General features: G+C 48.5%; 1 protein-coding gene across 3 annotated transcripts in view; it reads left to right on the top strand.

Annotated features, from left to right (window-relative positions):
* The window catches only part of bach2b (BACH transcriptional regulator 2b), a 78,051-nt gene that overhangs the window by 60,094 nt on the left and 5,926 nt on the right, over window positions 1-12,031 (top strand). For all 3 annotated transcript variants that reach the window (XM_027014079.3, XM_081695528.1, XM_081695529.1), the window contains exons 3-4: window positions 1-1,406; window positions 10,083-10,289. The exon at window positions 1-1,406 is cut by the window's left edge and continues 70 nt beyond it. In XM_027014079.3, coding sequence (XP_026869880.2) covers window positions 1-1,406; window positions 10,083-10,289 — 1,613 coding nt within the window. The remainder of the gene's footprint in view (window positions 1,407-10,082; window positions 10,290-12,031) is intronic.

The following is a 12,031-nucleotide window of genomic DNA, read 5'->3' as shown; positions in this document are numbered from 1 at the left end:
ACATCCAGGAAGTGATCCGCTGTGCCGACTTCCTGCGCATGCACAACCTGGAGGACTCATGCTTCCGCTTTCTGGAGGCACAGCTGCGCAGCGAGGAAGACGGTTCCCTGCTCTGCCACAAGGTGGTGCCGGAGAGCAACCACTCGGAGGACGAGAGCATGCATGCCGAGGTAACGGCTCCCACGAACGCCGCAATGCCTGCCTGGGATGGTTCCCCACGCTCCCATCGCTGTGCGGATGCCCTGAGGCAGGCGGAGCACGAGCGGCTGTCGGCAAGCGGTGGTTTTCCGGATGGGCAGGCAGAAGCGGAGCAGCAGGGCGTGGCGGAGCTGCCGCGCTGCCCCAAGTATAGGAAGTACCAGTGGGCCTGCAGCAAGCACAACAACGGAAGCCCCTCACACACCAGTAGTACCTCAGGGTTCCCCAGCACGTTGCTCAGTGGGCCGGTCATGAAGCAGATCAAGCAGGAGCCACCAGGCGAGGATGAGCCCATCCTGCTGGGCCTGTCGGGAGACGAGGGAGGGGACGGGGATGGGGACGGGGACAGCATAGCCGACATGGAGCTGGATGGCGGCAACAAGTCGCCCACGTGCCTGCGCGCCTTCATCAAACAGGGCGTGACGGACCCGGGGACCGCCTCCCAGCTTTTTGTGGGCAGGCTGGCCAAGGCCAGCACTCAGGGAGAGCACAAAAAGGACTACCGGCAGGTGAGAGGGGGCGAGGCAGGAGACGGAGCTGAGACATCCGCGCCTGTGGCCTTCCCCAAAGACGTCGACGGTTTCTCCACAGGGCTGTCACTGCGGTCGGCGTCATGCGACGGCGTTTGCAAGCAGGAGACGGAGCTTGATCGCCGTAGCGTTATCTTCTCGCCTGGTGCGTGTGAGCGGCTGCCGGCGCCTGCCCACTCCTACCCAGGGGGCAACTCGCTGGACAAGGAGCTGCCCAAGGGATTGTGGGTGGGCGGCGGCCAGTCGCTCCCTCTCTCGCAGGCATTTGCACCCGGGACGACAGCAGCAGCTTCAGGTGAGGCTCCGGCTCTCCTGTGTCGCCCGCGTCCCAACACCAGCTGCCCCGTGCCCATAAAGGTGTGCCCACGCTCACCGCCGTCGGAAGCACGCACACGCACCTCCAGCTCCTGCTCATCCTACTCGTACGCTGAAGACGGCAGCGGCGGCTCACCCTGCAGTCTACCCCAGTTCGAGTTCTCCTCGTCGCCATGCTCCACTGTCACCCGCTGCTTGCCTGCTGACCCACAGGAGTCTGGCACGGGCACAGACGCCATCCTCGCAGCCGCCTGCCCCAAGATCAAGTGTGAGCCGCCATACGGTACCAACTCCAGCGACGAGTCCGGCTCCTTCTCTGAGGGCGACAGCGAATCCTGCCACGTCCAGGAGCAAGGAACCGAAGTGAGTGACTGCTTGTTTGCTGTTCAGGGTGAATAGAACCAGTCAGTCGATTCAGCACTATAAACGAGGTCTAGTGCTAGTTGACTTATTCTTATGCCTTAGCTGTTCAAGTCGATCCACTCAGCCTGCATCCCATTTATCTATGTCTCCGACTCCTCCTGCTCTATAGAAAGATTTACTGAAGTCCTATGTGGTGGTTTAAGGCTTGGCAATGAGTGTAATAATTATCGGTTTGTCTGCAGACAGGCCCAGAGTAGACCTAGGTGTGATTTACAGTGATACCGTTCATTGGCTGCGAGCTGCTAGATATTTATCTGCAGCATGAGAGGCAGGTCATGTGATAAGCTAATGAAACGCTCACACTGCCTACATGCAGCATCGCTGACTAATGGGGTGGCAGCCCATGCAGCAGTGCCATAGTCCGAGGCCAGTCTGCACTTTAGCCTTCCTCCGTAGAAGCAGGAAGGGGCTGTGTGGGGAGACAGAGATGCACACAGGAATACCTGTGGCCTTTTTCTCCATCTGCATGAGCTAACCATCCGACAGACTTTCCAGCATTGAACTTAGTTATTGCTCTATAATGAGATCCACCCACTATAACTTTCATCTCGCTTCCTCTCTCTGCAAATTTTGCCAGGTAAACAATAATCTGGAGAACAGATGCTGGAGAACAGTTGTTCATGGGTGAATGTGTGTTTGTCTAAGGGTATTTGTGTTAAACATGCACAAATTTAACAAACATAAACTTAATCCCAATTTCCAAAGAATATGACTTTCAATTGCTACAAATTATCAGCAGTGTAATTTTCATAGTTGTTCTATTAATAACTGCATTAGTATTCAACAAATGCACATTTATTCCTTTTGCGGCAAGGTTTAAAACAAATTGGCACTCTACACAGTTAACAGTTTCAGTACGTGCATAAATTCAGGCTTATACACTTACCGAGAGAGATTACTTTGGTGCTGGCTGTACTATATATCATGATTATAGATGTTTTTAATGCATAATGAAAAGCAGAGTCAATGGTCAGTAAAATAAAGAGGCTTGCTGCAGTGTCTTTCTGATAGACCATTTCCCAGACTTGGCTACACCCACTCATGGGCTGAGGCTTGTGGGAAATAAATGCAAGGTTCTCTCTGAAAATATTTTGATAAATATATTTTCTCTCTATTTTTCTCTTTGTTCCTCTCTACATCTGTCTCTCTCGCTCCTCTCCCTCTGACTTTGCTGGCATGGTTGGCTGATGAGTCAGTACCCCATTCTGCGGTAATCCACCTGGCCAGACACACTCCGATTCAGTGCTGTTTACTGGGAGGAGATCAGCACTTAGCTCACACTGAGAGATATTCAATACGCGCGCACGCACGCACGCGGCAGTGCCAAATACAACCCTCTTTCTTTACCATTTCTGCTGACTAAGCGATGCGTTAGGAGATTTTGTGATGAGCTGAGCGGCTGGCAGAAGTAGGAGGTCGTGTCATAAAAAGCCCCTCAGCAGAGAACGAAGGGCATGTACACGGTCTTGACCCTGCCGGTGGTGCGGCTTTCACGAAAGACAGGTGGAGAACAGCGTGGTAATGCCGCAGCGCTGGACCTGCTACAGCTTGAAAAGTGCTCGCGGAGGGGAAGGGGAGTCGTAACACGCAGAGCGAACTGGCATGTCGCCATGGCAACGGGTGCCATGAAGAAATGAGGTAGCTAGTTTTGGCAGGTTGAGTCACAAACAGGGAAACGACCAGTAAGAATATCTCGTCAGCACTGAGTGAAAATATATCAATAAATTAACAGTGTGAGCTTGCTATTAATGGGCGATTATTAGTAATCGAAACATCTGTGCCTTCCTGACATAAACAGACACAGAACCACATCGTTACAGTGTCTGACTTTTAGTGTTTGATGGGGGGCTCTCTGAGCATTGTGAGTTGAAGGATGTGGACTGATGTTTGCTCTATTGATATCCAGAGTTAAAACATTTAAATTCCTCACTCTATTCATTAGAAAAATAATTTAAAAAATATATATATAAAGTTTAAAGTTTGTATTAAAAAAAATGCAAAGAAACCTATAGATCCCTACAGAAAGTAAAATTTTATTGTTGTAGAAACTTCCTTGTTTCTTTGGAACCATCACATCTATGCTTAATGTCTAAACATCATATCTAAGCAACAAAAATATCAGACCCTTCAGAGAGAAGCGTTGGGGACTCCAGACTGACTCGTCAGAGTGAATTAACGTAGCGGTCCGACAGGACGGAGTAAAAACGACTCACAGAGGTACGCATATAGCTGCCCTTTCTTAGAAAATGCTACCTCACGTTCCGTCATATCTCTCTCTCACCAAATGTTTACGCAGGAGCGGGGGAAGAGCGCTCCCACTGCCTGTGTTTACACCGCAGGAGGGGGGGAGAGAGAGAGAGAAACGCCGTTTTTAAAATACCCGCAACTTACCGCTGGAAACAATGGATTTAGCAGAGGAAGTTGTTAAAATGTAGGCTAAACGGGGCAGTGGCCAGTAAGTCGGTGCTGGAGACCATCCAGAGCGCCTCGCTCTTTCCTGGTTCAGGATGCTGGGATGCCGAACGCAGCAATTTAAATAGGCAGGACGCTTCTCCAAGAACAACTAAGAGATGCCGCATAACGAGCTGCGATTGCGCTCTAGCGCACGTTGCGCGCCGCGCATAACACGCGTCGCACCCAGCCGAGCTGCTCACGTGTACGCGGAATGTTGTAAAGTCAAGCTCCGCTAAGACAGCGTGTCCCGGGACGCAGCACCGCACATCTGCAGGGGAAGGTGATATTGACGCCCGCCTCTTTCAAAGGCTCCGGGAGAGTCGCGTGAGGACGTCGCGTGGTCCGCCCGGTCCCCGCTCCATCGATCCCCCGGCCTGCGCGCGCGCTTCTTTCCTTTCGCTGTGAAGCGTCGCGAGATGATTTAACCCTTGACGCTCTACAGGAAGTGAAAAGTGAGTTCGATACTACTGTCGCTCCATCTTCTAAAGCGTTAAGGGTTTTCTCGCTATGAGCCTGCTGTGGTCTGGTTATTATTGTGTGAATTCTCCTTTGGTAAAATCGCAAAACCGCACGATACGCATTCCGGAGAGACTGGTCTATCACAATTTTCTGTTTCGACTTGCCCTAAGAGCATAACGTCACATAGGCCTATTATGGATGTATTCAAAGACAAAATGACTAAGGTTACACTGTCGGGAGTTTACCGACTAATATCATCAATTTTTTCCAGTGAAGATTTTTCACTGCATATAGCGTTAAGCCTAAGACTTGGCTGGGTCCAGAAATCAAGACCAAACTCTGCGACCTAGTCTAGGATTAGGTTTAGTGTGCATTTGCATAACAGTCCCTGACAGCACTGCATGTTCCCAAGATCTAATGTCCACATAACAAGTCTTCCCAGGTTTATCAAGACTAATGGATTTAGGTCAGAACAGAGTGGAAGAATGCCATTTGTTTATTTATTTTTTTTATCGGAATAAAGTGATGTTGTGGAGTCTTCCAAAAATACTAATCTAGGCCACCACTAGCCTGCACCGACATGCATACAGAATACAGACAATACTTCATACATGCACACACTAGAACACAGACACTCTGATCCCAGAGGAATGAGAGAATGAGAGCCCTGTGATGACCAGGTACAGGCCCATCAGTCCATCTCTGTGTGTGTGTGTGTGTGTGTGTGTGTGTGTGTGTGTGTGTGTGTGTGTGTGTGTGTGTGTGTGTGTGTGTGTGTGTGTGTGTGTGTGTGTGTGTGTGTGTGCGCGTGCAGGTGTGTTTGTGTGAGCAGATATAGTGCTTTCATTACTAAGTCAGTGTGAAGAGTTCCTATAAGAACAGCTGAGTTCAGAGAAGAGAGACGGAATACCTCAAACCCAAGTCCTGCTTTCATCATTTCTCTTATCTGTCACAGTGAATCCTTTTATTGAAACACATGTAGCCCAGACATCTGTAGCTGTGAGGCCATATAAAACAGAATAGTGATACTGTGTGAATAGATCATCTAGAACTAGAAGCTGTGGTTGATGATCTCTGAAGAGACTTCACAGCTTTCTGGAGCCTAGGGGCCTCAGACAGGTGGGTTATCTACAACACCAGGACAGGTCTGCTCTTCTGACCCATTCTTTCTAGCCCTCAGTGCCCACGTTCGAGCTCAGGGTGGAGGTGGGGGTGGGGGGTAGAAAAAGAGAGATGAGGGGGGGGGGAGAAAGAAGGAGAAAGATGGAGAGAGAGATGAGCGCGAGAGAGGGCGAGAAAGGGAGATGGACCATCACTGCTGCAAGTAACAGATGAGACCTACTTTTCAGTCCAGACCCATTTCCAAAGCAATGATCCATTGAGAGAAGGAGAGAAGTTGTGTGTGTGTGTGTGTGTGTGTGTGTGTGTGTGTGTGTGTGTGTGTATGTGTGTGTGTGTATGTGTGTGTGTGTATGTGTGTGTGTGTATGTGTGTGTGTGTGTATGTGTGTGTGTGTGTGTGTGTGTGTGTGTGTGTGTGTGTGTGTGTGTGTGTGTGTGTGTGCGCGTGCAGGTGTGTTTGTGTGAGCAGATATAGTGCTTTCATTACTAAGTCAGTGTGAAGAGTTCCTATAAGAACAGCTGAGTTCAGAGAAGAGAGACGGAATACCTCAAACCCAAGTCCTGCTTTCATCATTTCTCTTATCTGTCACAGTGAATCCTTTTATTGAAACACATGTAGCCCAGACATCTGTAGCTGTGAGGCCATATAAAACAGAATAGTGATACTGTGTGAATAGATCATCTAGAACTAGAAGCTGTGGTTGATGATCTCTGAAGAGACTTCACAGCTTTCTGGAGCCTAGGGGCCTCAGACAGGTGGGTTATCTACAACACCAGGACAGGTCTGCTCTTCTGACCCATTCTTTCTAGCCCTCAGTGCCCACGTTCGAGCTCAGGGTGGAGGTGGGGGTGGGGGGTAGAAAAAGAGAGATGAGGGGGGGGGGAGAAAGAAGGAGAAAGATGGAGAGAGAGATGAGCGCGAGAGAGGGCGAGAAAGGGAGATGGACCATCACTGCTGCAAGTAACAGATGAGACCTACTTTTCAGTCCAGACCCATTTCCAAAGCAATGATCCATTGAGAGAAGGAGAGAAGTTGTGTGTGTGTGTGTGTGTGTGTGTGTGTGTGTGTGTGTGTGTGTGTGTGTGTATGTGTGTGTGTGTGTGTGTGTGTGTGTATGTGTGTGTGTGTGTGTGTGTGTGTGTGTGTGTGTGTGTGTGTGTGTGTGTGTGTGTGTGTGAGAGAGAGAGAGAGAGAGAGAGAGAGAGAAAGAAAGAAAAGAATCCAGAGCAGGTCTGAATTTATGAACACCGCTGGTGTTCACTCTGTCATGTTGCCTTGTTGCTGGAGTGCTTTCCCCTGGTGGAGCACTAAATATAGCCCCCCCCCCCCCCCCCCCCCAAATAACACACCCACCCCTTCCCTTTCCACACACACCCATGGCTCTGCTTCCCCATGCCCATCCTTGTATCTCTCTGACAGGCCCTCTGGGGCAGGGGGAAGGTCACTCAGGAAACGTGCCTCCTCCTCCATCTTTCTGGCTAAAACACTTAGCTGGTACTGGGCCCCCCAGGCAATACTCCACTAAAACACTTAGCTGATACTGGGGCCCCCAGGCAGTACTCCACTAAAACACTTAGCTGGTACTGGCCCCCCAGGTAGGACTCCACTAAAACACTTAGCTGGTACTGGGCCTCCCCAGGCAGTACTCCACTAAAACACTTAGCTGGTACTGGCCCCCCAGGTAGGACTCCACTAAAACACTTAGCTGGTACTGGGCCCCCCAGGCCAGTACCACTTAGCTGGTACTGGGCCCCATAGGCAGTACTCCACTAAAACACTTAGCTGGTACTGGGCCCCCCAGGCCAGTACCAGTTAGCTGGTACTGGGCTCCCCAGGCAGTACTCCACTAAAACACTTAGCTGGTACTGGGCTCCACAGGCAGTACTCCACTAAAACACTTAGCTGGTACTGGGCCCCCCAGGCCAGTACCACTTAGCTGGTACTGGGCCCCATAGGCAGTACTCCACTAAAACACTTAGCTGGTACTGGGCCCCCCAGGCCAGTACCAGTTAGCTGGTACTGGGCTCCCCAGGCAGTACTCCTCTAAAACACTTAGCTGGTACTGGGCCCCCCAGGCAGTACTCCTCTAAAACACTTAGCTGGTACTGGGCCCCCCAGGCCAGTACCACTTAGCTGGTACTGGGCCCCATAGGCAGTACTCCACTAAAACACTTAGCTGGTACTGGGCCCCCCAGGCCAGTACCAGTTAGCTGGTACTGGCTCCCCAGGCAGTACTCCTCTAAAACACTTAGCTGGTACTGGGCTCCCCAGGCAGTACTCCTCTAAAACACTTAGCTGGTACTGGGCCCCCCAGGCAGTACTCCTCTAAAACACTTAGCTGGTACTGGGCCCCCCAGGCAGTACTCCACTAAAACACTTAGCTGGTACTGGGCCCCCCAGGCAGTACTCCACTAAAACACTTAGCTGGTACTGGCTCCCCAGGCAGTACTCCTCTAAAACACTTAGCTGGTACTGGGCTCCCCAGGCAGTACTCCTCTAAAACACTTAGCTGGTACTGGCTCCCCAGGCAGTACTCCACTAAAACACTTAGCTGGTACTGGGCCCCCAGGCCTCCACCTATCCTCCACCCCCACCTCCACTCCATGTCCATGCCTCATTGACAAGGCTCCATGCTGCTCCGCCACCTCTTGCCTGCTTCCTCTTCTCTGAAGGGACTGGCCGAGAGGGGAGAAGCTTATGATCTTTGATCTCTGCTTCATGGAGCAAGACACCTGGCCTGGGATCAGGTTTGACCTTTCACATCTCGGTGAGTGTTGTTACGTGGATACGGGGCAGCTGAGAGCAGCAGCCTGACTACTGCTCTTTTCCATGGAAATTAGAAACCTTCCCTACAGCTGAAAGTTTTCAGCAGTGTAAGTGTACATGGTGTTTTCAAACACTCATCATCTGATGTGTACATGGTGTTTTCAAACACTCATCATCTGATGTATACATGGTGTTTTCAAACACTTTCATAATGCCCTTGCCCATTTAGGTATTCACTTTTACTTACTCCAATAGCTTAATTTGCATCCATTTACAATTATAAGCATCTGGTAAATGGAGCTCTGCAACAATCACATGAACTCATTAACTTTAAAAAAGGCCTGCTCTCATGTCTCATATGTAAAGTTTGTCACAGCCTACACTGTTTTAGTGAGTTTGTAGGCTAGACACCTGTGAACTGTTACTGTTTTGGACTCTGTACCTTTTCTATTCAGAAAGGTTTTTTTTTTTTTTTTATTATTTTTTTTTTTTTTTTTTTTTTTTTTCAACTTGCTGTAGCATATCTCCATATCAGTGGAATTGTATGCATCCTAGATGGGTTGTCAGGCTGTGACACCTTTGACACAACTGATCAGAAAGGTCCGGCTAGCTACACACAGCCCTTGTCTCAACTCAGTAATGTATAGGAAACATACTGTTGCTATGTTCTTCATAAAGGAAAGACCAGCTGAAGATCTCAAGAGAGGAAAAAAACGAGAGAGAGAGAGAGAGAGAGAGAGAGAGAGAGCGAGCGAGAGAGAGAGAGAGAGAGAGAGAGAGAGAGAGAGAGAGAGAGAGAGAGAGAACCATTTCCATCCTGTTCAACTTTATTCTTTCCTGGGTTCCTGAGTGGCTACCTGCGGGGCGAAGGGCACTGTTTCTCTATTCTCTCTCTCTCCTCTTTCTCTCATTCTTTTTCCCTTGCTTCCTTTTCTCCTCTCTCTCTCTCTCTCTCCCCCTCCAGCTCAGTCTCTCTGGAGTGAGCAGCTATCGGTCGGGTATCCGTGTGTGTGATGTGCTTATCAGAACGCCTGCCAAGACCGGAGGCAACAGGGCCTGGGCTCTCTGCACCAGCAGGGGCAACAACAGACAGAAAACGCCTTAGATGTGCTCATCAAACACATTTATGGGAGCCAGATATTAGAACCTTTTCTCATTCTACTATTTTGTTTACGTGTGTACGTGTGTGCGTGCGTGCGTGTGTGTGTGTGTGTGTGTGTGGCTGTGGTATTACATGGTCAGATGTGAAGAAAGTCCCTGTAGTAATACAGTGTTAACAGCGTGGATTAGCATACTCATCCCCAAAAGTAATAATGCGACAGGAATCTGAATGAGGAGAGCAGACATAAACCAGTGAGCCAGCTGTCTCTCCTCACTATGTTATTGCCTGCTCTTTGCTGCGGTCACCCTGACAGATGGAGGAATGCGCTTCCTTTTCATTTGTCCTCTCTCTCTATCTTTCTCTCTCTCTATCGCTCTCTCTCTCTCTCTCTCTCTCTCTCTCTCTCATTCCCTCTGCCTGTCTGTCTCTGTATCTTATCTGATGACTATAAAATAGAACAAGTCAACATTATCCAACTTGTCTTCTCGTTCTCACGGTGTGCCGAGGGGTGTGGGGTTATGCTGGCCTCTTGTGGTAAAAATATGAACTGCAGGTCTAAATAAGAATGTGAAACAAAAAATTAATTATGACAATACTTTAGTGTGTTGTAAGGCACAGTAAGTATACCTATTGAGAGATCATTGAGCGGGCCAAATAAATGTGGAATGTGAATGTAGAAACTTTAAAAAAGCGAACGTGTGTTCTCGTTCTAGATCAAGCTTCCTTTCCCCGTCGATCAGATCACGAATCTTCCGCGGAACGACTTCCAGATGATGGTGAAGATGCACAAGCTGAGCGCGGAGCAGCTTGAGTTCATCCATGATGTGCGTCGGCGCAGTAAGAACCGCATCGCCGCACAGCGCTGCCGAAAGAGGAAACTAGACTGCATCCTCAATTTGGAGTGTGAAATACGCAAACTGGTATGTAGGGTTTGCACGTTTTTTACATGTGTTTTTACAGACACAATAGCTACTTCAGGAATTTATTTTAGGTTTTCTGTATGACAGTAACGTTGTAATGAAGCAATCGAGGTTTTTTTAAGCTGTCACCAAATATATTAGCATCACAATACCACAGAGTGCTTCACATACGCGGAAACTCGGATTTCGGTGCTATGAAAGCTTCTGTTCAGTTCTGACCACAGTGGGCAAGGCCTCTTTCTCTGTATAGTTTCTCAGTTCACTCTCTCACTTGTCCCTGTTGCCATGGCAGCCCTGCTGGTGTCAGTCACTGGGGCAGCCCCATGGATTTTCCACGGCAGGGGCGGAGCCTGATGTCTTTCATGTATGGCATCATGTGTGTGTGTGTGTGTGTGTGTGGTACACCACACTAAGAGAACTGACAGCAGATATATGTCTCTTTGTCTCTCTCTCTCTCTCTCTCTCTCTCTCTCACTCACACACACAAAACTCTGATACAATCTTGCATTGTTAAGTGGAGATGTGCTGAAGAAATGCAATGCTTTTCTCTTTTTTACATTCTGTCTGTTTTTCTCTCCTTTCCCTCACACACACACACACACACACACACACACACACACACACACACACACACAGATGTACACACACATTTTCATGTTCTATCTTTTGATTACAGGGTACTTCATTTCAGTGGGTTTTGATCATTTAATGTGGACTTAACTAGTAAGATTTTAAAAGAAAAGGTGAAAGAGAGAGAGAGAGAGAGAGAGAGAGAAAGAGAGAGACAGAGATCTATAGAATGCAATGGTGCGTTCTGATTAGTAGTGGGGCCTCTGATGGGGTGGATGTAGGGAGTGTGTGTTGTGCCGTAGGCGTGCTGCTCTCTAGGGTGTCCTATATAACTCAATCACTCCCTGAAGGACTCCGAATGGAACTGTGCTACACATTACTATTGTAAAGGCGGGTGGGTGCGTGCAGAGGCGGCAGGCTCAAATCCCATCAAAGAGCAGAAATCTGGGTCACGATTGGGTACACTGCACAGTGTTGGTTTTGAAATCTCACTTCACAGAGGGTCCATAATAATGTTCTCCGGTAAGAGAACATAAGTGTGCTGATTAGGGATGCTTGGGTATCCTAACGATTTCAAGGTGTCCTAGATTCTAGATCAGCAAAGTCGCCTTAAGATATTTGATGAATGCTCATGAAGTTGCCAGCTGGGAATCTATAGATTCATGCTGCATCTTAGTGCAGACACATCAGTGAATCCCAGCAGGCTCGGGATTAGTGAGGGCAAACTTCAGGTCACAGCTGAAAAGTGGCGTTTGTGATCGGCCAACAGGGGGCGCGCCGCAAGCAGTATTGTGGTGGTCGAATTGAGCCGTAATCACACATGCAGTGCAGCAGTCTGCCAGGCTGCATCAAATCTGAGTCTGAGCGCTCAGCTCCTTCAAGTCACTTTAGGTGAATTTAAATAAATAAGCAAACAAACAAACAAATACAAATATTTTAAAAAGTGCATTTCAGTTCTGAAAGCCAGCTATGCATCACCACAAACACCACAAACAATATCATTGTAAATCTAATATCTAATCAAAAATCAACATTTGGTGTTGGTTTTGTTGCCTTTATTTAATTGAGAGCTTAAAGCTTAAAGCTAAGTATTAAAACTTTTAACAGTCTTCTGGTGGGAACTATTAAGTGTTTTAAAGTATTTTTTTTATTAAAAAAAGATGTGTAACACT

This window comes from Electrophorus electricus, chromosome 2 (genome assembly GCF_041902795.1).
Source record: "Electrophorus electricus isolate QZ-2024a chromosome 2, ASM4190279v1, whole genome shotgun sequence".
Taxonomy (NCBI): Eukaryota; Metazoa; Chordata; class Actinopteri; order Gymnotiformes; family Gymnotidae; genus Electrophorus; species Electrophorus electricus.
This window is presented reverse-complemented; position numbering and strand designations above follow the sequence as displayed.